At 41.9% G+C, this 25,979-nt stretch overlaps 1 protein-coding gene across 3 annotated transcripts in view; it reads right to left on the reverse strand.

Moving 5' to 3' along the window:
• PCCA (propionyl-CoA carboxylase subunit alpha) overlaps positions 1–25,979 on the reverse strand; it is a 299,717-nt gene that overhangs the window by 195,871 nt on the left and 77,867 nt on the right. For 2 of the 3 annotated variants that reach the window (XM_037528749.2, XM_054701346.1), the window contains exons 7-8: positions 14,876–15,007; positions 377–413 (exon numbers count right to left, since the gene is read on the reverse strand). In XM_037528749.2, the coding sequence (XP_037384646.1) occupies positions 377–413; positions 14,876–15,007 (169 nt within the window). The remainder of the gene's footprint in view (positions 1–376; positions 414–14,875; positions 15,008–25,979) is intronic. The other variant, XM_054701347.1, reaches the window with a different exon arrangement.

The raw sequence follows: 25,979 nt of genomic DNA on the forward strand, positions 1-25,979 counted from the left end.
AAAGGTTAAAAATTTGAAGAGTTCTGTCAAATGTGATATTTTTATTTAATCACATGTCCTTAACTTGAATAAGTTGCATTCAACTTCATACATATAAATTTACATGACATTCAATCAAGAATTCTCAAGACAATTCCTTCTTTTAATTAACCAATGATTTCATCTTACAACGAGTTGTAATTAGGTCAAATTACTCTCTAAAGTTCACTTTAATTACAGAATATGGTAATTCTGCTGATAAATTCTCCCGGAGCAACAGGTCATCAAAACCTAGGACTATTCAAATAGTCTTTGCACTATGGGAATGACTTATTACCTATTTACTCTATCTGCAGAAAGACATAGAAACTCTACCAAAGTTAATTTAAGAACTTACCAATTTCCCTTGCAATTCTGACAGCTTCATCTGCATCCTGTAAAAGCAGGAAATGAGAGCCAACATTAATCCCATCAGCCATTGCACCATGTCTTTAGGGCAGTCATATATTGCACTACTGTCTCCTCTGATTCATTTAATGCTCAATTTTACAACCTTCTAACTCTTTTCATTCAGAGAAATGTAAAATTAATACCATAAGTGGAATGTAAATTCTACCTCATCATTATTATATGAAGAAACTCAAAGCAGTTTGAAATGAGCTGGCAGGAAGCTCTACCAGAATTGCCTGATGATTTGGTGCAGTTGCTGGGATTTAAGAGCAGAATTTACATGTTTACCATCAATACTGAATCATAAATCAGATCATTAAAGCTTGTCCACAGCCAGCTTGTTCCTGTCCCTCTGCCTTTTCTAGGTAATGTTTTCCTAGATTCTGTCAGCAGGGGGAGTTGATTCTCTATTGTTTGGGAGGAGTTCAACAGATTTTCCAGAAATAAAAAATTTCATTTCCAGTATCTACAGGAATTGCCAATATTCCCCCAAATATTAATTTAGCAACCTCCATTACTTTTTCTTTTTTCTTTCATCTTTTTTTGGATACATATTTTATCTTCAGTTACATCTTGTTCCCAAATGAAAACCTCAAATTCAACTAACCAATCCTCACAGTCAAGAAAATGCACTCCACAACAGTACAAGGTAAGAAGTTATGGATGTAAAATTATTGCTAACCATCAACCAGTACCACTGGGACTTTTAAGTAGCCGAAAGGACAAGAATTTCCCTTGAATCTAAGTCATTCATCGATTACTAACTCTCCCTCACCATGTCTAACACAGGATACATTTCCCCATTTAACAGTAAAGAGAAATCTGAAAAGGTGTTAAGTCCAAGCCTCCTTCTAAATTAATTTCTTAAAGTTCAGTGATGTAAACTAAACTATGACTAGGAATGACAATAATCGTTTGAAACAATTAGCTGGTAAGAATGTTTGAATTTTTTAGGAAACTCTTTTAAAACACCAATGTGAAGCCTAACAATTTTTTTTAAAGCAAAGCTTTTTAACTAATACTTTAAAAATGTAGAGTAACCATGTTAGAATCCCCTCCCACTCCACCCCCTAAAAGGGGGTAGGGGATGTTTATAACTGGTTCATTTATGTCTAATAAAAAAAATCTTCCTTAAAAGTCTTCAGTACCTAATAACATCCCCTGAATAAGGAGGTTGGCAGGGGAAGTTGTCAGAAAAATTTAATTTCCTTTCATTAGCCAGTCTGCTCCACAAATAGGTGCTTGTTAAGTTCAAAGCGGTCCTGAGAGCGACATCAGTTTTAAGTCTTTTTTTTTTTTTACTCCAAGCAGTCACATCTGCTAATGAGATTTTCCAAATAACAATTGTTTTCAAGTCAGAGATAAATCTATACTTCTACCCTCCCCCCAAAAATCAAAGTTTACTGCTTTATTACACCTTGCTGTTTTTGCTGACCCTACATTCTCCAAATTTTAGCTTAAAGGGATAAAAATCCATGAAAAGGGTCATTTAGGAATGTTAGTGGTTTCCACACATTGAGTTTGAAGGTTCTTTGTTCCAGCCAGTGACAGTTATTGGAGAATACTTCCCCTTAATAGCCTCTCTGTCAGGAAGTGTTAAACCCGCCAAATGCGGACAATTAGTGCCTCCCGAACAAAATACAGGAAGAGTGTGGCTGATGGAAACTGGATTATAAGAAGCCTAGAAGGAAAGTTTTCACATGTCTTTTTCAAAGGGCAAGCGGTACATTTGCAAAAGATATTGTGAGAGAAAATAAACCCTGCCTAAGAAGTATGTTACCTGAAGAACTGACCAGGCGGCAAATGCAGAGAGAGGGCGACGAGACTCCTCCAGTCCCGTGTTGCCATTAGTTTACATTTACACACAGCACAGATGTCAGGGCTGGAGAGACACAGCTACACAAAGCAAACTGCTCCACATTCCCGACCTGCCACCAATCCAATACCTCTAGCAACTGCCGCAAAACACCCTTGTCTTTTAATTTCAGTTTTCTTACTATGAAAAGCAAATCCTACTAAATCAAAATCCCAGTAAAATCAAACTGCCTTAAAAATAAATTTTCACTTGTCATTTGTTCCTCCCCAAAATATTTTACTGAGGACATATTATGTACTGGACCTTAAAAAACTCTTATCAGTTTCCATAATAAGCTATTAAGTATACCTAATCAGCTCCCATATGTTCTTTCAGCATGTGGAGTTTTATTATCAGGCAATAAAATACTACTTTTAAAGAGAATTTTTTTTAAAACCCCACAGAGCTCCAAATTCAATGAAGCTGACACATCCATCACACAGCCTAACTGACTTCCCTATAAGGTTGACTGTAGGAGGGGGAATATTTAATGAAAACTGGAATTCCCAATCATCAGGAAAAATGGGCAAAGGATTAGATAAAAAGTTTACATAAAAAGAAACTGAAGGGGTCTCCCTGGTGGCACAAGGGGTTAAGCACCACACTATGAAGCATCCGCAGCCTCTGCAGCACGAGTTTGATCCCCAGCCAGCCAGGGAGCAACCCACATGGCGCAGCAAACCTCTCTTGACTCGCCCGCTGCTCCCCTCAGCAGTGTACTTTACTTTAGTCAGTCTGCCCGTTCTGTTCCCACTCTGTCTCTGGTGAATTCTCTCACCCCCCACATCTCTGGCCTGTATCCCAGCTCTTGTATGCATAAATAACTAAATCTTTTAAAAAATAAAATAAAATGCAACTGAAGAGTTTAATTTATAAAACAGGTTCACCTTTAGCCTCATGGACTAGATTTTGGTTTCTAGATCTACTAATTACCTTCCTAATCTAGAGTTTTTCTGCACATTGTGTAAATAGGTAGAGGACTCTATCAAGGGTACAGACATGCAAAAACAAGAATGAGACACCAGTTTTCATCTAAGTTTGAGACTAGCCTGGACTGATGACTTGGAAGACAAAGAAAGTCAACTCACATCACTCATCCAGTACAAAATGGGACAATTTTTTTTCAAAAGGGAACTGTCAGTTATCTATCAGATACTGGACACATTTTGACTCAGCTATCGCATTTTTAGGATATTAGCCTCTGGCTCATGCATGCACACAGACAGATACAGAAAGCACTTGGTTGTTTTCAATTTGGTGGCATTTTGATGAGGAAGCCTGAAAACAATTTCAACGGTCTTCAATAAGGAATTGGTACCATAAATGGCACATACATAAGCTGGAATATTACATAGCCTTTAAAAAGAATGAGTATCATCCACATCTTCTTATTCATCTAGTTATACATTAATTCAACATATATTTAGTGGACAATACTACATGGAACTTAGAACCTAATGAGAAAAACAGAAAAGAGAGCAAACAAATCAAGTGAAAATTGAAATGATGCTACATGAAAACAAGTAATACTGAGGGAGAGAGTAAAAGGGGCCACCCCACCCGTTCTAGATAAACTGTTCAGAAAAAAATCCTTCTGAAATCAATTTTCAACTAAAAACTGAGGATAAAGGGCCTCCCCGGTGGCGCAGCGGTTGAGCGCTGGGTTGCGAGGCTGCCTGCAGCCTCTGCAGCCGGTTCGATCCCCGGCTGCTCCCCGGCCACCAGAGGAGGGTCCCACATGGCGCGCAGACCTCTCCTGCCGCCCGCTGCTCCCCTCAGCAGTGTACTTCGGTCCTTCTGCCTGCTCTGCTCCCCGCTCTGGCTCTGGTGAATTCTCTCGCCCTCCCGCGCTTCTGACTGTACCCAGTGCATGTATCAAACAAACAAACAATAAATAAATAAATAAGACATGCCTCTAGAAAATTAAAAAAAAAAAAAAAAAAAAAAAACTGAGGATAAAAACAGGTAGTCCTGGGAAAATTGGGGAGAAAGGACTCTTGACAGAGTCCTTCTACGTATTTACATAATGTGCAGAAAAACTCCAGGAAGGTAATTAGTAGTTTTAGAAACCAAAAGCCAGTCCATGAGGCTAAAATCAGCCCTGTAAGGAAGTGCAGAGGTCAGAAGGAAGTGGGTGTGGAAGGGCTGGCCTACTCAATCTCAGCACAGACTCTAAATACCCTACACCCATGCTCCAGGTGATGACCCAGGGACTCAGGTTTTAGAGGGCAAATAATTCTCTAAAGATAACAGCACACACTCTAGGGGAAAAAACAAGTGGTAGGGTAGTATATATAATGTGGTCTTATTTACATTAAAACAAAGCACCTGCGCATGTGCATAAAAGCTTATGAATGGACACACATGAGAAATGAGAAATGCAGCCTGGGTTAGTGCCAGAAAGTAGGGTCAAAATTGGGGAGAAGAGGCACTTTTACTATCGTTATATTGAGGTTTTTACCATAAGGTTCAAAATGTCATACTTCAGACTTTCATAATTGTAAACTCAGATCAGCAACACTTGAAAGTATTATTCAGATTATCTAATGGTTTCACCCACCCTTCCACCTTGAAGCCATCAGGAATATGACATCAGCGATATCATTTGATTCCATGGCTCGAAGTGACAAGTCACTGGGGTTCAACACTCTGCAGTCCCAACCAGTATCAGAGGATGTCATATTCGGGCTTTGACATTAACTCCCAGGGCCATTAATGGGAAAAGGGTTGCAGGAAAGCATTAGGGTGTTTCGTTCCGAAACAGCAGTTCAAGAAAAGGAGAAAGAGGGAAGAAGCCACCAGTATCCATTTCCTTCACACCAAGGGAGCTCCACTATCCAAACCAAGAACAGTAACAGTGAGAAACTGATTTGCGAGTGTTGGGATGGCTGGGTGATGCTTGATCAGCAATATGTAGATCATGAATATTAAAAAGAACCAACTAAAATCAGGTGGCTTCCTGCAAGCCTGATGTACTTGAAAGTGCTCCATGGCACCCACAGCGAAGAAGACAGCCAGGCCCAGCGCTGATGGAGACAGCAGCATCTCACAGAGCGATGGCAACTAAACCTGAGTGATACACGCGCAACAGTGACTGACACCCAAGAGCACCCAACTCAGGTTGGCAATTGCTAAGGTAGCAGCCACCACCCCAAACTGGCAAGGTTGCCGCCCCACCTCACTCTTACCCCCAACCTGGCCTTGGTCATCACTCATCCCAGGCACCTGTGTAACTGGCATCACACTTCAAACTCGGTGCCCTTCCAGGGTCAGATCTGTGTCCTTGTCACCGTTGGGGAGCGGGAAGAAGGGCAGGGATGGAAGCAAAAACTAACAAAGGCAGGCTGATTCAAATCATTCTCCCTGGAGGCTAAACACCCAGTATATTTCTACAGTGATGTCAGTGTCACACACAGACATATGGCCTCTGTCTTCAAGGACACTTCTCTTTTCTCACTTGCTATGTACAGCTGCTTACCAGCCCTGAATTCTCCATAGCCTGAAAAGAGCCCAGCTCTCACTCAGATGGGAAGCTACTTAGGTTTTAATTTTTCTCAGCCTGTTCTAGAAAGAACAGCAACTATTTTTGGGGAAAAAAAAATTGTTCAAGATCACTGCTTCAAGACACTATGGGTGTACCTGCTTGCAAAAAGCATCCTCAAAACAGTCTGCATTCGTTTAGAAAGGAGAGCAAAACTTCCAACCATCCCGGGTGGATGGTTGCTTACTACAAGCTAGACGGAAGACCACTTTAATAGACTTCCAAAACCTTCTAAACCTTAATACACAGTTCTCTAACGATAAGACATCCTGATCAACGTAACTGAATCTTTTCTCAAAAATATAAAGCCTTGAAGGCATCATAAGGAAAATCAATGACCCTGGTAAAGTTTAGCAGGGGTAAGTATAATGATATTGAAGACAGTACTTCCTGATTGCTAGGACACAGCTTGTTTTCAGTTTTTGGGTTTTTTTTTGTTTTTTTTTTTTTAAATGATTCCCTTCACACTAACTGTTTTTGTTCTTTGGCTCTTTCTGCTAAAGCAGGGCTCAGTTTTTTTAATCTGGCTAATTAGGTGATAAAAAACAATTATTGCTTTAAACCTACACTCATCATTTGTAAACCTCATTCAAATAATACATTACCATACTCTGCTCTGGAATGTAAATGGGTATTCTGTTCTCTCCTAAGGACAATAGGACTCACAGAAGTTTAATGAACTTTCCCCCCAAATTAGTATGCTAATAGGTTTTACAACCAAATGCAAAAATTTAATCCCTGGTGATTCCTCCCTCTGCTTCACACCTGACATCTAACGGATCACTTAACTCTTATGAATCATCTTCCACATTCTCTCCACTCATCTCCTTTGCCCCTTCGGAATACTTTGTTGGTAGGCCCAACCATCTTGCCTGGACCAAAGGAGAGTGCTCTGCATCTACCAAAGGTACTGGGCACATTTTCATCATTCTAGAAAATATTACTTTTCCAATTACACCATTTGATCATGTTAACTCTTCTACATGAGCCATTCGGAGGTTCCCAGAGGCACAAGAGTGACCTTCAAGAGCAGCTGCACAGCGCCCAAGGCCTGATTCCCTCTCCAGCTCTCCCCCTCCCACATACCCGCAGTTTTCTAAAACCCCCCTGGTCAGGAAGCTCTGAGCTTTTGCATTAAGATGTTTTCATTGACCTTAGAAGTGTGTCTCCATCATCATCCTTGCTTTTTAGCTAATTCACTAATTTTTAAATTTTATTTATTTTCTTACATCGTCCATCTTTGGACAGTATTTGATTTCTCCCCTCGGGTGTGGTCCCCGTGGTTCTCCCCCCACCATAGCCCCCCAGGTCCCATCACTGCTGTCCCTTGTGCTCTCCCTCCCCTGTTCTGACCCCTCCTTGCCCTCCCTGCAGGATGCCTCACATCAGTTCGCAAGTTTTGTCTTTTTCTCGACCTTTTGGCTGATTCACTATTACTCGGACTTTAGGCATCATTCAGATGTCACTGTCATCAGAAGATCCGCAGCACACCCTAAAGTGGGGTGCGTGGCTCCTGCTGCCTCTCATGCACTCTGGGTTTAGCATCATTAAAATGTATTAAATTGCCCAACTACTTGTTGTCTCCCTAAGGGGACTCGAAGCTCTTAGAAATCAGGGTCTGCAGCTTGTAATTCTTTGCTGAACAAGCCGCGAGGATTGCAAACCCTGTTTTCCAACAGTTTCAAGTAGACACTCTTCACTCTGCTGTCCACTTCCTAAGAGGAAGCTAAGGGGGTGTTGAATAAAACAAGTTTGTTCAAGGCAAATACTTGACACCAGATGGGTACTTGAGAATTACATTTTAAAACATGAGTTTCTCACTCATGGAAAGGATGATTCAAGAGAAGTTCCTGGAGGCATTTTAAGTGCTGCACCCAATATATTCAAACCATCTCCACATAACCTTCATGTTACATGCTAAAGATCCAAATGAGAAAGTAACAGAAGTTTTAAGGAGAAATGTAACAAATTAAAACCATTTCAAGCTGCAGGTAAAATTTACTTGGGGAGAAAAAAGTAGAGTATAATATAGTTTCCAAGAAAAAGAATGCAGTCTTAAAAATACCACAGGCTAATTTAAAAAAAAAAACACACAGATTAAAAAAATTATCTATAATTAGCACATACATTTTTTCCAATGCCAAAGTATTGCTAATGCAGTTGCTAAAGCCACAAAGTATTCCAAAAATTTACACTATTTATTTGCATTAGCAAAGCTCTATCTGCATAGATGCCTGCAAAAGTAATCTCTTATCTAACAAATCTAGACCACCACATGTGAAAAGCAGTGTAGTTCCAGTGAAGGTGGGGCTGCTACACAAGAAATGCCAAGAATCAAATTTAAAAATATATATGAATAGCCTCCGTCAGAAAGAATTAAAATCAAACTAAAAACAAAGCTAGTATTAACGCCATCAGAGAAATAAAAGGGTATTCCCTCATCATTTTTAAATGCTTATCTGCAACTATAACCTACAGGTTCAGTTGTGATTTAAATTAAGTCAGACAACAGGTGTTAAGAACGTACACCACAGTCAAAGCTAACACAGATAATGAGACCCCATCATTATCCGAGGATGTAACAGGATCTTCAAGATCATCTAAAGCATACAAGGAGACAAACTTGAAAAGAGAAGATTTCTTCTACTTTCCTCAATTTTTCAACCTGACAGAGGTTGCAAATTCAAATGTAGATTGTCACATGAAGCCTCCCCTGGGAAAAACAAAAACAACAAAAGAGGCCTAAAGAATCTGTAAGCAAAACCCAGATGCTTACCTAACAGCAGAGGAGACCTGGGAACGTCCACTGAGATGTGTGCAAGACCCACGAAAGCCACAATTCAAAATGCCAGATTCAAAAAATGCTGGTTGCTCTGATGTCCACTGAGTCCCCTACTTAGGGGTCCCCCCAAGCACAATGAGGTAAGTCTCACTTTGGGTGGAGATTCAATTTCCTTTTCAGGAATCTTAAGAATGAGGAACCTTTGTATTTTCTGGTCAGATTTGAAAATGTTTCGTAATGGAAGAAACCCTCCTTCTATTAACAAAACCTACCTTATTAGTAACCAAATATCCTCAACATTTTTAAGTCCCTAAGACCATGATCATAGGGGTGACAACAGACTTAGGACCTGAAGTTCATGGTCCAGGTGGGCTCTAAGCAGCCAGTGAGCGCAGCAGGTGTCATCAGACAGTACCAAACAGACAAATGTGTCCTTGGGCTCTGTACCAAAAACCTGGAGAACTTGCACCAGTGTCGACTGGTTTTGTTCATGGGATACCGGGTCTGGGAGAGATCTCCCCTCCGAATCTCATCAACAGGCATTGCACATTGTCAACTAGAGATGACCAACCTTTGGGAGGTGTCGGGGGGCAGGACAGGCAAGACATGAGATGCACAGGCGCCACATCTGCCCCGATGCCAACAGAGCTCCTGGTGTCGTCTCAGGTCCACCACTCTGCTCTCTCCGTGCTCTCATGTAGTACATTCTGCTTCTGGAACGTACTGACTCAGATTCACACTATCTAAGTGGTATAGTTTCACAAGGATAATTTAGAAGTATAGTAGATTCTTTTGTAAGCTTTTGAGACCAGTGGTTCATTTAAGAGGTACCTTGGGTAGAGGGGGAGCAAACCACCCAGTGTTCTACATTTTTCTTTATTTACATGAGGAAGCTTTCAAAAGCAATCCAGATTCCAAAATTGTTTTCTTACAAAATTCATAGGGAAGAGAAAAGGCAGAGGAAAGTGCAATGAAAAATGTGAAAATCTTACAGTCTCTGATGGCCTTTATCCTGCTACTCCTTTCCCTCCATCCTAAGTGCCCCTGCTCTTCCCTCCTCTGACCTGCTCTCCATTTCCTCCAGCTGGCCAGGACCCTTGAGCAACATTCCCTCTCAAATGAAATCCCTGTCAGAACAGGACAAGGTTCTTCTGCTGAAATCTGAACCGAGAGGCATTCCCGAAGGCATTCCAAGCCTAAGCAACATACACAGAGATTATAAAGAAACAGACTATTCTAAGATGTATAATAGAGCCCCCTGGTTTCTAGAAACTGGTCCATATTGCTAGTAAGAACCTCAGCGTGAAAATATTGGGGGGAAGGATGGCAGACCCTCAGCGTGACTGGAGACCCCTAATCACGTAAGAAACAAGAGAGGGCCTCCCCGGTGGCGCAGCGGTTGAGTGCTGGGTTGCGAAGCTGCCCGCAGCCTCTGCAGTGCTGGTTCGATCCCCGGCTGCTCCCCAGCCACCAGAGGAGGGTCCCACATGGCGCGCAGACCTCTCCTGCCGGCCCGCTGCTCCCCTCAGCAGTGTACTTCGGTCCTTCTGCCTGCTCTGCTCCCCGCTCTGGCTCTGGTGAATTCTCTCACCCTCCTGCACTTCTGACTGTACCCAGTGCTTGTATAAATAAATAAATAAATAAATCTTTTAAAAAAAAAAAAAAAAAATTAAGGGCCTCCCCGGTGGCGTAGCGGTTGAGCGCTGGGTTGCGAAGCTGCGCGCGGCCTCTGCGGCGCCGGTTCGATCCCCGGCTGCTCCCCGGCCACCGGAGGAGGGTCCCACATGGCGCGCAGACCTCTCCTGCCGCCCGCTGCTCCCCTCAGCAGTGTACTTCGGTCCTTCTGCCTGCTCTGCTCCCCGCTCTGGCTCTGGTGAATTCTCTCGCCCTCCCGTGCTTCTGACTGTACCCAGTGCATGTATAAACAAAACAAACAAAGAAACCAGCAAACAAATAAATAAAGCATGCCTCTATAAAAAAAAAAAAAAAAAAAAAAATTAAAAAAAAAAAGAAACAAGAGAAGGTTAGAAAACCACGCATGTGGACAAGCTCTCTGGGAGGCTCCCAGCAATGCCAGGTGTATGAGAGCAGGTGGGTCTCACACACTGTGCCACAGAAACGGGGCTGTCCGCAGGCACGCTCCTGGATGGGCTCTCCAATGGCTTCACCCAGCATTTGGGAGTGCACCCTAAAGCACTGAGAACCCCAGCTCTCACCTCACTTTTTGTGAGCAGCTTTAAGTCAGAAATAAAAAATTTTATAAACAAGCAAAAACTGACTGGGGAAGAGCCCCACTGTCGAACCCTCACCTCCATACACACTGTTTTGAGAGAGCCTGAAAACAAAAGCAGAATAAGACTCAAATTGATGGTCCCAGAGCTGAAAGGGAATGTTCCCTTTCAAAAATTAAATACCAGTCTTTGGAGAAAGACACCTGCAGATATTATAAACAGAAATGACAATGGAAAAACAATTGTTCCACGCTAGCCAAGAAAATGGAAAATAGAATGGGCAATGTTACAATAGTAAATCAATGCCCATCAACTCAAAAGGAAAAACTGCTCATTATTGATACAGGTGGGACGCTATTAGCCATAAATGCTGCTGCTGTGGCAGAGCTCTCTCTGAGTCAACCAACCTCCGGAGAAGGGGTATCTCCAACACGTTCCTTGCACTTGGATGTCCCTGTGGTCACAATGGACTATCAGTCAAGAAACAGTCCTTTTCCTACGAGACACTAACTGACTCGCTTCACAAGACGGTCACGCGGTACAAGCAGAATTTCCAGATCAAACGTGCTCCTGAGGGCCTCTTTCTTAACTCCAGAGAACACGGCTATTCACCAGGGCAGGATGATGCTGCTCCAGCCCAGCAGTCCCCTCTTCACTAGACCAAGCCCCAACTGAGGATCTGAAGACGCCTGGGTTCTTTGTCACAGAAACTTACAATTGTACTGGAGCTGAACAGATTGAGTTTCGTAATGACCCACCCACCTCCCAAACCTACAAGACCCGGTCAAACTAGAAGGGAAAGAACCACGGATGAACACTCACTGTTAGACAAAAAAGGTCTGTCGTATTCTGCCCAGGGTCTTTCTGGCATGACCAGAAGGCGTTTTTTTACTTGGAGGTCAAGGAAGGACAAATCTGGGGCCAACCTCACTGGGGGCGGGGTGGGTGGGTAAAACTGACTTCTTTGTGGCTGTGTGTCTCAGGGCTCTACTTTTTGGCTGGCTCTCAGATCTCAGATGGCTTAAAGCAGCCTGCGGTTCACTATCACATGGGATCCTCAAAATGGTTCCTTACTTCATGCTTATTTCAGCAACTAGAATCCTATGTTCCAGTCTGATCAAACAACATAATTTGACAAGACAGAATAACAGGGGGGATAGTAATTAACACTGCCAGATACTGTAATGGAACACCCCATCCCCTTTAATGGGTGGAGATAATCTAACCTAATTAAGGAAATGGCAAGCCATCACCCTTTGCCATACACTATTAGTCAGCAAAACTGATCCCAGGTTCTACCCACACTGAAGAGGGGATTACACAAAGGTTTGTATGTCTGGCAGGTCCTCACAGAGTAGAACAATGAATTACCATTTGACCTAGCAATTCCACTCCTGAGAATATGCCCAGAAGAACTTAAGAAGGATTCCAACAAAGACTTATATACAAGGTTCATCCATACTATTCATAACCTTGAAAATGGGGGAATAAAAGTCTATCAACTGATGAATAGATTTAATATTGATAAATTCATACAACAGAGCATTACTCAGCCATAAAAAGAAATGAGCCATAAAACGCATAACACAGATCTTACATTTGGCTTAGGTTACCATCAAACCTCCACAAGACCCCCATTTTCATATATTTGCAGGTACAGAATTTCTATTTAATTGTTTTATAAACTCAAGTTCTCTGGTGAAATACTCTACATGCTTATCAAATTTCTCCACATTTTCCTCAAATTTCTTTGATATATTACCGACATTTCAGTCCTTATGAGCCAAATCTAGTATTTAAAGCATATGTGGACCTATTTCTATCATCTGTTCTTCTCTAACTCTACATGTGTCATATGAATTGTGATAAAAGACCTACAACATGTATAAAATGGTTAAGTGTGTAAAACTGCTCTCCCAGAACAGTGCTCAGCCCACCAGTAGTCAGTGACGTGCTGCAATAATAAACAGAACCCAACTCCTACCAGCCAGGCACTTAATCCAGGGCTGGAAGTAGGTCAAAGGGCTCCCCCAAATCTGTGTTCCCTACTACACACCTCATCTCTATTGCCTCAACTGACCCCTCTCCCCTGTGACCTTGCCAGTCCATGACCCCTTGTTTATTCAATACCAGGTGCATTTCAACCTCAACAGCTCGCCCTTGCATTCTTCTTGCCCAGCATGCTTTGTTCTTCTCCCTGATATCCACAGCACTTGCCCTGACACCTTTTTAGATGGTTTTCAAAACCTAGTTAAAGTTGTGAATGGTTTATTCCTACCCTGGGGCATTTCATTTCCCCATTCCCTGTTTCATTATAACATGTACTACACATTTTATTATTTCTTTAATGGCTGTCTCCTTCTACTAAAATGTAAGCTCCTTGAGGGTAGACTTTATTTTTCATTTTTGTTCTGTTTTATTTACTACTACATGCACAGCCCTTCAAACAATATCAGAGAAATAGTATACACTTGGTAAATATTTACTGAACCGATAAGTGATTTAAAATGGGGTGGGTGAAGTGCAAAGTACTCAGGGGAAAAAAAGCAGGGGGCCTAATCTAATCTAGACAGACTGCCTCTATGAGGAACGTACGTTGAAGCCATTGTCTAAACAATGAAGAGATGATCAGGAATGAAGCAGAAGGAGAATCAATACCCATGAGAGAGTTAAGTCCAGACATTTCAAGAATCTGAGAAACGCCCTTACAGCTGGATCACACAGTGCACAGGATAGATGGGCGGGAGGAACATAAGGCCAGTTGTTTAAAGGTATAAATGGATAGCCATTCTTTCATAATTACTCAACTTTGCCTCTATCATGGAAAATCAGCCATAGATAATCTGTAAGGAAACGGGTATGGCTGTGTTCCACTAAAACATTACAAACACAGGTATGCCTGGAGCCATGATTTGCCAATTCTGTTGGAGAGAAAATGAATGAAGACTGGAGCCTGTCAAGTCTGCAATGGGTACAGGAAGAAGTGGACTTCAGGGATCACCTCTTACTTGGGTTTTTTGTTTTGCTTTGTTTTGTTTTTAAGATTTATTCATCCATTCATACAAGAACTGGGGTGCAGGCCAGAGGTGTGGGGGGGTGAGAAGGTTTACCAGAGACATAGTGGGGAGCAGAACAGGTAGACTGCTGCAATACACTGCTGAGGGGAGCAGCAGGCATGACAGGAGAGGTCTCCTGCACCGTAGGGGTAGCTCCCTGGCAGGGATCGAACTTATGCTGCAATAGCTGCAGATTGTTTGGTAGCACTGATGCTTAACCCCCTGCACCACCAGGGAGGCCCCATCACCTCTTCCTTGTAACCAGACAGAAGGCGAGAGGAGAGGGAAGGATGACGACAGGTTAAGGCACATACAGACAAGAGCTGAGACTCGTAGCCAAGGGCCAAGCTTGCTAACTCTCCTGCAATGCATGAAATGGCCCCTCACAGTAGGGGCTTCTTGCAAACTAACTCAAGCCACCGGGTTCAAGTCTACAAAGCGACTCTCTTCTAATGAGAAAAGATGAAATCACTTTTCTCCGGGGAGTTGGGACGCACACACTCACATTTCTGCATTTCTTCCTTAGAAACCTGCCGCTGCAGAAGGCACTAGCAGGTGAGAAGTTGATGTTTGGGTTCTATAGTTTTATAGTTTTACACCACTTTCCATAGGAAACATGATTACATAATTACATTGTACCCACAGGGACAGAAGCTCAATGCAAAAACACTAAAGAGAACTACTAAATACACTAAATATGCAGCATCATTTCATGAAATCCAGAGAGCAAATGGCGCAGTTGCTAATTCACCAACCCTCCCTGTGAGCATCTGAGTCAATGCTAACTCGTTAAATGCAAGGCTTAAGTGGCTTCTTGCTCTTTTCAACTTACACCATTTAAAACAACAAAGGGCAAATGACTTTTTTTTACCACACACATGTATATTTTTTAAAGCAATAAATGTATTTCAACTTACACCTCAGAAAAAATGTTGGACATGAGGACACGTCCCATAAGGATTAGAACACGTCATTTCTTACCTTTACTACGCCATCAAAGCCAGGGATTGTGTTAACCTTTGCTTTCTTAGCTAATAATTTGCTTTCAATCTTGTCCCCCATGGCCTGAATAGCATGTGTGTCAGGGCCAATGAAAACGACGTTCTCTGCTGCCTGTGGAGAAACACAAGTGGGAGTTTGGGTGAAAAGATCACTTTTTTTTTTTTAAAGATTTATTTATTTATGCATACAAGAACTGGGGTACAGACCAGAGGTGTGGGGGTGGGGGGTGAGAGGATTCACCAGAGACAGAGTGGGGAGCAGAACACGTGGATTGACTGAGATACACTGCTGAGGGAAGCAGCAGGCGAGTCAGGAGAGGTCTGCTGGGCCATGTGGGTAGCTCCCTGGCCAGGGAGTGAACTCATGCTGCAGTGGCTGCGTATTGCTTCATAGGTTGCATCTTAACCCCCTGCGCCACCAGGGAGTCCTTGTTGTTTTTTTAAACATTTGTTTATTTATGCATACAAGAACTGGGGTACAGGCCAGAGGTGCAGAGGTGAGAGGATTCACCAGGGACAGAGTGGGGAGCAGAACAGGCAGATCTACTGAAACACACTGCTGAGGGGAGCAGCGGGCGAGACAGAAGAGGTCTGCTGCACCACGTGGGTAGCTCCCTGGCCGGCTGGGGATCCAACTAATGCTGCAGTGACTGGCAATAGCTTGATAGTGCTGTCTTTAACCCCTGTGCCACCAGGGAGGCCCAATCACACTATTTGATAGGCAGTCACAGCTTTATAGAGAGAAAAGCCCACGTGTAGATTAACCAATGACTTATATACTAAAAACTACTTAAAAGCAAGCAGATTAAAATATATAGCACACTATATATGGCTCATGGGTACTGATGTACCCAGCTATGCATGTGGCACATGTGGACACAGAAGCAGGAGGCAAAGTCAAATCAGAGAGCTATAGCAAAGTAACGAGAACTGCTCCATCTAACCGTCCTCTTGGGAACACAGCAGGGCTTTGCTGCGCAGAGTAACAGTTCAATAAAACCTGCACCACACAAATGACACTCGGTTCCCCAGACCCTCTCAGTTGATGCTATTGTAATAAGCCAAAAGCAAATGAGGTGAACAGCATTTAGGGATGGGACAAAGGCAGGGTAGTGTGTGTCGCCATGAAGCTTGGTCTGGAGAAGCCAAGGAGGGTTTGCTGAGGTAGAGGCTGAGGTGATTAGGTAAAGATGTGAGGTTAAATATTAAGAAGGAGAAAGCAGCTTTGCGTGCTGGGTGTCATCCAAGTAAGGTGTGTACCTGTCAACTGGCCATGACCTTTGGTGAGGGTGGGACACAGCATAAATGGCAGACTTGCACATCACCTGTGCAACTTGCTTCCTAGCCTCTGGCACTGCTGCCTGAAAGGACTCAGGACAGAAGAGCTCGTTCGGTGAGAATATCAACCGAGCAGCCACTGCAGTGCGCAGCCCAGGGGGCTCTCTTGGTCACTGCAGCCCAAGAGGATTAAACCTGCCCAGAGCAGGAGGAAAAGTAAGAGCCAGGATACATAAAGAAGACCAGCTCTGCACAGGCTGAGGGAGACAGGTGGGTGTCCAGTTCAGGATGCAGTTCCCCGGGGCCTCGGGGCTACAGGACAAGTCCAGGCTTAGGTGAAGAATTGTCCTTTACATCAGATGTGGAAGGAATTCAAAGTTGCAGATGAAATATGAAATCATTCAGAAAAAACATACAGAAAAGTCAAAGCCTTCCCAACATGTACTTCCCCTCACGCCCGGAAGCAAAGCAGAATGGGGAATTTTTAGGCTCTAAGTTTATAAAGTCTCCTCTTCTTGGTGTGACAAGGGGGATAACAACCACCTTGCAAGTTTGACTGCTAGACTGAATAAAATAATAACGTAAAACACTAAGCTGGGTAATCCAGCTTAGTTATTACTTTTTGTCTTAGTTAGTTCCTGTCCCCTATCCAGAAGTTCTGATAAAAAAAGAACCCCAGGGCCTCCCTCCCTGGTGGCACAGGCAGTTGAGTGCTCCGCTGTGAAGCTGTTCGCAGCCTCTGCAGTGCCAGTTCGAGCCCCACCAGCCCTGGAGATGCCCACATAGTGAGCAGACCTCTCCTGCCTCGCCTGCTGCTCCCCTCAGCAATGTATTTTGGTCAGTCTGCCTGTTCTGTTTCCCACTCTGTGAATCCTCTCACCCTCCCGCACATCTGGCCTGGACCCTGGTTTTTGCATACATAAATAAATCTTTAAAAAATAAGTAAATAAAGGCTTATAATTTAAAAAAGAGAGAGAGAGAACCCCAGGATAATAAGATAGCTAGCAGTACAGGACCCCCAATATACATTACAGGAAACTAACACCTACAATTAATTGCCAGTGTTGCAAGCGGCAGAAAGTTAAATGAGAATCTGCTTCAGTCCTAACAGATGCTCATAAAGTACCTCTCCATCAAATGTTTTTAGGTAGGTATTTAAAAAAAGATTTATTTGTGGGCCTCCCTGGTAGCGCGGCGGTTGGGCGCTGGATTGCGAGGCTGTCCGCAGCCGGTTCGATCCAGGCCGCCGGGCGAGGGTCCCGCATGGAGCGCGGACCTCTCCTGCCGCCCGCTCCTCCCCTCAACAGTGTGCTTTGTCGGTCTGCCTGCTCTGCTCTGCTCCCCACTCTGGCTCTGGTGGATTCTCTCGCCCTCCCAAGCTTCTGACTGTACCCAGTGCTTGTATTAATAAATAAAAATAAAATCTTAAAAAAAAAAAAGATTTATTTGTTTATGCATACAAGAACTGGGGTATAAGCCAGAGGTGCAGGGGAGTGAGAAGATTCACCAGAGACAGAGTGGGGAGCAGAACAGGCAAATCTACTGAAATACACTGCTGAGGGGAGCAGCGGGTGGGCCAAGAGAGGTCTGCTATGCCAAGTGGGTCAGCTTCCTGGCCAAGAATCAAACTTGTGCTGCAGTGGTTGCTGATAGCCTCATAATGCTGAGACTTTAACCCCTTGTGCCACCAGAGAGGCCCATTTTTAGGTAGTTTTAATGGAAGAATCTTATTTTTCTAGAAAAAAATATGTGAAACCCAGGAATAGTGGGTCTTCTCTGAAGAAGCAGTGGCAGGCCTACGTCTCCACATACTCTCTCCAGCTGTATAAACCAGTCATTTTGGACCAGAGCAGTAATCATATTCAATTCTCTTTATCCCCAAACCTAAAACCCACTAAACACCAAGAAAAGTCAAGAGCAAACAATCATGTCTCAACTATCAATTGTCTTTCTGTATTCTCATTTTACTTGCTAAAATGGAGAGATTTTTATTATAAATGCGGTTTTAAATACCACTATGCCAGGCAGATGTAATCAAGTAATCAGAATGCCTACACAGACAAAGAGTTGAAGAAATAACATAAATGAGAACATCCAAAATACGTTATGATTATACAGTAAAACTTCTGATTAACAAGAGCCCAATGACCAGGAACCACTGATTAACCAGGTTTTTCTCATGCATTCTAATTTGAGGAAAATTACTCATTCAAAAATGCAAAATTACCAAGAAAAAAAAAAAAAACCACATCAAGTATTTAGTGGCTATTCTTTGTCCCATTCAACACAAAAGAATAATAGCCAGGGGTAAGCTGAGTAACTATTCAAACAAATGTTTCTATGAACCAACTTCCTTCTTATCTATATGTTTTGGTAGTATTCCCGGGGTTAGGCTTTAAATGTAATTAAAGCAAAATGAGAAAGCAATATCCTAGCTCCTTACTCCCATCATTCTTTGACCAAAAAAGCAAGGATGAAGCTAGGGTAAGACAGAATGGTAATTACAAAGACCTGAGTTCTTGACCCCAGTCATTTGTGTGAGTTAGGCTTAAGGGCAGAATTTCTCCACTAGCAACTTTTTGATTCTCTTTGCTAACCCTGAATGCACCCACTCATGAGCAAGCTCGGATATGCTTCTGTTTATTTTGTACCTTGGCATCTATGTAATTATACATTCCCCTTAATCATCAGCAAGTTCTTATGACACGCCTTGGCAAAAAAATTACATCTAAAACTACACTTTTTAATTTTCAAAATTACACTTTCAAATTTACCCTAATGATAAATGTAATACCTGAACACAGAAAAACTTCCTATGGTTGCAAAAAAAGTAGGAATTGTTTTCATCATCATTGGAAGGGGATGACAAAAAGCTAAAAGCACGAAAAGCTGCAATCACTGCTCCAAGAGGTCTCTGAAATCTTGTGATTTTATGGTCTCATCACATTTTGACCAAATGGGGGAACAGGCTGGAGTTGAATCTTACGTGAGAGAAATTAAGAAATTTAATTTACAACAGGCTTTATGATGGGGATGATTAATCCTAAGAAATAGCACAAAAGTTGGTAAATAGTAAACTGTTATATTATGAATTCAAGATTTTTTAAATGAATACACTTTAGGCTCACCAAGAATTACTACTTAGATAACCTGTAAAATCAGGGTCGGACAGGAGACACAGCTTAGGGACAACTGCTGGACATTAATGTATTCCTTGTAGTAGAAAAATGGGTTTCTGGTAGAAAAGGACAAGTGCTGGACAGCTAGAGAGAAAACAGCACTTGTTATAAAAGGAATCAGTGAGAAAGGTTTTTCAAAATTAATCAGTTATTGCGAAACCATGTAGTAGCAGACAGGGAGACCCACTGAACAGGGTGATGACAATATGAGCATCAAACAAATAACAGATACAGTGTAAACAAGGCCAATTCATCTTTCCAAGGCCTCACATAAAAACCCTTTCCTGCTCTTCTCTTTTCAAATATTTGAACTCTTGGAAATAAGTCAGTGATTTTTTTAAAAAAATAGATGACTTTAAAAAACATTATAGAAGAAAACAAATTTCACACATAAACTAAGCAAAATTAAAGTATCAAGGTAAAAATCCCAAATTTTTTATAAGGGTTAAAAAAAGGGCCAGAATAACATCCAGGAGGGGGAAGGGGATGGCCAGGACAGAAGACATGCCAACACAAGTGATGAAAACTGGTTACCTTCTCTTTCAAGACAAGGTGAAAGACATGTAAAAATAGAAAATATGAATTAGAAATTAGGCGATAGACCTCAGGATAGAATTAGAAATGACAAAGGGCCTCCCTGGGGGTGCAGGAGTTAAAGACCCAGTGCCATCATTTATCACCAGCCACTGCAGCATGAGTTCAATCCCCAGCCAGGGAGCTACCCACATGGCAAAGCAGACCTCTCCTGTCTCCCTGCTGCTCCCCTCAGCAGTGTATTTCGGTTGGTCTGCCTGTTCTGCTCCCCACTCTGTCTCTGGTGAATCCTCTCACCCCCTGCACCTCTGGCCCTTACCCCAGTTCTTGTGTGCATAAATAAATAAAAATAAATCTTTTTAAAAAATTAGAAATGAAAAAGAAAACCATTTCAGAGATGAAGACTCACCCTGAGAGAAGGCAAGAGTGGATACCATTTTAGAATCAGGTAATACCTTACCAGAAATAGCAAGTGAGGAGGAAACTTTTTAAAAATTTAAGTATCAAAAAAGAAAATGACAAATACTAAGAATCAACAAAGAATACCAAATATATTGATGAGAGGAGTCTTTTGAAAAAAATGAAGCAAAGATTATTGAAAAATGTAATTCAAGAACACTTTTCTTTAAAACTGAAAATATGTATGAAAAGAGCATACTACAGATGCTGAGAAGTTCAACCCAAAGTGACCAACACCATAACACAGCCCAGCAACATTACTTAAGAAAAGGGCACAACAGAGTAAGAAAGAATGCACAAATGACCTGCACAAAAGGGAAGTTTCAGCTGTGGCCAGATTTTGACAGTAATTCACACCAAAACAGAGCAAGGTATTACATTGAAAGAGTCAAGAACAGTGTGAACCGAGGGGCCTAGCAGACCAACCCCCAGTGCACAGGAGGGAAACCCAACAACAAAGCAAGAACTCATGACTCCTTCCTGAGGAATCCAGTAGAACAGGAGTCTGCAAGCTAAAGTCTGTGATCCCATCCAAACCAAACCTGTCTCTATAAAGTTCACAACCTAGAGTTGGATTTTACCTAATTGTTTGAAAAAATTATTGGAAAAAACTTAAATACTGCATCATGACAGTGACAATCCATGAATCTGAAAGACAACTGCATTGGTAGAGTCATACTCATTGGTTTTCATGGGAAACGGCTGCTTTCTCATCCCCAGGATGCTAGTGAGCACTTGTAACAGACTGCAGGGCCTACAGAGCCAGAAACATTTGCTACCTGACCCTTTAAAGATGTAAGGAAATTGTGTGCTGTACCTGCTATTGACCTTCAGGGAACCAAAGTAATTAAAGAAAAAGGACCTTGCAGAAGTGAGATGTTTCTCAGCCCAATCTCTTAAGCTCTTCAAGGACCTTTTGGCTTTTTTTTCCCTAAATGCATTCTCAAGTTTGTCTGGAATCAAAAGTGTACAGCTGACCTCTGTTCTGTACAAAGTGAAGTGGGGGAAAGGTCACCCCACTCCCATTAGTGGTCAGGTATAAAGCTGCAGAGTAGAGAGACGTCAGTTTCATTGGTCTGGACACACACAGTCAGGTCAGGGTCCAGCCTCCACAGCATCCCCACTTCCAAAACACTGAAATTTTGCTCCTAAGCGCTCATAAGGGACGATAGGGATTCTCACAAGTACTTGCAAAGAAAATGGTTCTTCCTGAGCCAAAGAGCACAAGGTAGCCCCAGGTGATTGATCACTTTCTCAGCGATAGAAGATGGTCCTACAGAGCAGTGGACGGAAGGCTGAGTAAGGAGCTGAACTGCCATGCAATCTGTGATGAAACCAGAAATCAACAGGGAAAACTCATTCTCCTCCCTCTTGCCTTCTCTCCCCTTATCACGTCACATATTCACTGTCATGTGGTAGGTAGGGCGACACTGCACTGAGGACCACAGCTGTGCTTCACAGACTTCCAGCCTCCATGTATTACACTGCGTGGTAAGTGTGTAGACACAACATGTGAAGATCTTTTAACACATTTTGGGCTTCAGTAAGGTCACTTGCGTTCCTCCTAGACAGTATTACTTGGTAGTTTTTCTTTTTAAGTTAAAAATAACTCAGTTTAGTACCAGGAAGGAATTTTAGGTCTGTTGACACTGAGGCTCTAAAAATTACTGTGCACAAGAGAGAAGGCTTCACTTCCCAGCTTAGGAGATACATGTTGAAACCTATTTTGGTGGTAAGTTTTTAACCTGCACCCAGGGTACTTTCAAAAGGAATCACTGAAAACAAAAGACGAGAGCACTGAGCACAGACAGGAGAGATGCTCCTACTGCAGCTTTGTAGTAGGAGCCCAAGTTTGGGCACAAGCAATGGATGGAACTTCTACAGCCACTACTCCCCATTCTAGTGGAGGTGCTAGGCTGTGCTGGGACACCTTGATTAGGGAAGAGAGAAACATGAGTCCAAATTCACTGTCCCCCAAACTGACTATGGGCATCAATAAAGAGAGGAGCAAAACAAGAGCACACCATCAGCCTCAATCCCTTATACTGAAGAGCACACCATCAGCCTCAACCCCTTATACTGACATGAGTCAGTCTTTTTAAGTGCTAGTCAGCTTGTTGCAAACTAAGAACCCAACTCATATGACTTGCTATAAGAAATCTATTATGAGCAGTTGAGGGGGACAACAGTTCTATTAGAATTCTAAACATAAACTTATAAACTAACGCCATCTAAAAAATGTGCTTGGAATGCTAATTACTAGACCATCTAATTGTTACAGGATATTACCACAAAAGGGGAAGAGGTATCACTGGGCCATAGAAATGAGCACCATTTTCCGTGCCTCCACTTTCACGCCACAATATTTCAGATGCCTTGGACTACAACTCCCAGTATGCCATGAACCAGATGGCAGGGGGAGCTGGGAAGGAGGAAGGAATGAGCTGATATCTCTCTCTCTCTCTCTCTTTCTCTCTCTCTCTCTCTCTCTCTCTCTCTCTCTCTCTCTCTCTCTCTCTCTCCCTCTCTCTCTCTGAGGAAGGCAGGCCCCTCAGAGACTGCACCTGGGACTTTCATCCTTGGGCAGGCAGGCAAGCAGGAGAATGGTGGAGGATCCAATGTGGATGGTTTATGGTTAATTTTGGGTCTCTCCTCCTCTTTGAGCCCACTGGACCCTGCCCAACTCATACTTTGCTTTGTCCTTGTCCAGAGGTGCCTTGCACTCCTGGCAAGCTTTCATGTCTCAGTCACCACACTGTGTCCAGCCTATTTGGCTGGCATTTGTTCGTGATGTGTGATGGGAGATATTCATATTCTCTCTCCTTTCCTCTCTCCCTTTCCCTCTCCCCCTCCACCCCCCCTCCCTCTCTATTTCCCCCTCTTAATCTCCCCCCTTCCCCCCACCCCTTGGAGGCTCTCACCAATTAACTTAAGCAATGGAGTCAGCTTTCTTTGCATTTATGCATATGGTTGGCCAGACTTTTACTACAGAGAAAATGGGATATTTTCCTTAACATGGGCCTCCCCGGTGGCGCAGCGGTTGAGCGCTGGGTTGCAAAGCTGCCTGCAGCCTCTGCAGCGCCGGTTCCATCCCCGGCTGCTCCCCGGCCACCAGAGGAGGGTCCCACATGGCGCGCAGACCTCTCCTGCCGCCCGCTGCTCCCCTCAGCAGTGTACTTGGGTCCTTCTGCCTGCTCTGCTCCCTGCTCTGGCTCTGGTGAATTCTCTCACCCTCCCGCGCTTCTGACTGTGCCCAGTGCATGTATAAACAAACAAACAAACAAACAAATAAATAAACATGCCTCTATAAAAAAAAAAGTTTGGGGTCCCTGGGTAGCCCTAAATTTCGCCTGGTTTCAATTTAGTTCCCTGACCAGAAATGAGCTTCCCAGTTAGATAACAACATAAAAACTGTGTTTAACTTATGACACACAGGGATGCTGTGACTTAGTTTTAGCCAAAGGGATCTATGTCTTTCTTTTTCAATATTACCAAGATCTGGATTTCATTCAGTCTAATGTATATCTTGTATTAAGTATCTACTTGGCACAATGTATTCAAGTAATATCATTATTTCCAGATGAAAGCCATGTGTAATATTTAGTTTAAAAAAATAGAGTAGTAGTAACTTTCTCCAATTCTTAACCTTAGTAGCAACTTTCTCTGTGACAATTGGCAGACATCAGGTTTTCTAGCTAAGCAATATCATTAAAAATAAAGCTTTTTTCATGCATAGAGAGTGAGGGTTACAGTAATACAATACTTTTTCTAATATTTGGCAGTGAAAAAAATACAATTTCTATTTTTCAGCTACTACTAGTCAGAATAGTGCTAAATGTCTTTAATTACATGTTTGGGTCTCCTCACAAAGGGAGTTAGGGGGAAGAAGAGGTTTTGGTACCTAGTAGTAAAAACCATTCAAATAAACAACCTATAATTCTCTGAATATCTTTGTGCTTCTGGGGTATGCTTTTCAAGCTAATGGGGAAAATATTTTATTTTTAAAATTCTATTTACTATATTCCATATTTTGGAAATGTTCTTTCCACTTTAGCAGACTAAGATTTAAGTTTGTTAATGTTTGCCATTTCTTTGTGCGTTTCTGATTTCTTCTTTTTTATTTCCCTGTAATCAGCACTGATATCTATTTCCAAAGACTAATTGATTGTAAAGAAGAAAGAGCCTGGGCAGTTAACACTTCAGCAATCTATACTCTTTGTGCAAATCAGGATACTAAAGAGAGATGAGTTAACATAAACCTGAGTGGGCTGTTAACCTTTTTTTTCTTAGGGAAATGTAGATGCAATAACATTTCCAGCTGAAAGACTCATTCTAAGTTCCTAATGTTTAAGAATGCAAATGAAGCATTCTGTCTTTCTGTGCCTGGAGGTGTTATGTGAGAAAACAGAAAGAGGTTTCTAGGATTAGTTCCACAGATTTTCTTTATCATGTAAAACCTTAGCCTGGTGGCTCTGGCAAGAAGCAAAGAAAAGCAATAGAGAAGATACCCAGAGAACATGAATTCAATAAATTCTTTAGTGATAACACTGAGAAAAAGTGCTAACTAAAAAGTCAGGTTTTTGGATAAACTTTAACTTTTCTTTTTTAAAGAAATTCTAGTTTTTACATTAGAACGTTTTAAAAAATACATTACCAAAATATAATCAGTTAAAAATGCTAAATTTCTCTTTGTTGAAATTGTTAACTTTATCGCCTAGCTACCTGTTGCTTTTTAAGAAATTGCTGCTTTATAATATTGATAATTTAATTAAAGACACAGGTAGAAATTTCTAAGGTTTTCTTTTAGATACAGATTTTAAGTGGACAAGAAAATAAACTTACTTGAGATAAAGGTTTAAACAAATGAGGTACAAATCTCTAGCAATTGTTAGTCTCTCAGACTTTTAGTAACTTTAGAATGAGGTTAAATTTAATAATGGGTTAAATTTTTTAAAAGAAGAGTATTTCAGGCAAAAATGGCTATCAATTTAACTACAAACTGGTTGAACTGGGATTCCAATCCCAGGACGAGCAAAAACTATTATCATATGGATATTGTCTTAATGAAATTTTAACATTTTTGAATCTGTTCCTTTTTCCATTACTTAGTTTCTCGAATGTCTTATGGGAAAAAAAATCAAAGTTTTATGAAGTTTAATAATGGGAATCCACTGTATATCTAAAATTACTAAACTTTTAGGTCTACTTTTGGGTCCTTATTGCAAGGGAGGACTATGAGCAAAATGTGTCTTACGTCCCCTAAAAGAAAAATTTTGAAAAGTGTTTTAGAAATTATAAAAGTTATTTGTAAGTCTGTTCACCTAAAGGGATGCTGGTGTAACAGTTATTACAATATCTTACAATTTAGAAATTAAAAAGCTAAAGTGGAATAACGGCATGTAAGCAAAGGGTGTGTATGTTTGGGGAGAAAAAGAAAAATGTATAAAGAATGGATTTTTTTTTGAAGGTCTAAGAAAAGATTTGATGTCAAGTTGAAAATGGTTATTTTCATAATGGAATATTGTAAGAGAGGAAAAAGTAAAAGAACATGCTAAAGGTTTGAGAGAAGAATGTCAGAAAAGTTCATTTTGGCCAGGCTGAATGAGATCAGTTGACTTGTCTTAAGGGTTGGTT

The sequence above is a fragment of the Talpa occidentalis genome, unplaced genomic scaffold (genome assembly GCF_014898055.3).
Source record: "Talpa occidentalis isolate TD23 unplaced genomic scaffold, MPIMG_talOcc4v2.1 talOcc4.5, whole genome shotgun sequence".
In the NCBI taxonomy this organism is placed as follows: Eukaryota; Metazoa; Chordata; class Mammalia; order Eulipotyphla; family Talpidae; genus Talpa; species Talpa occidentalis.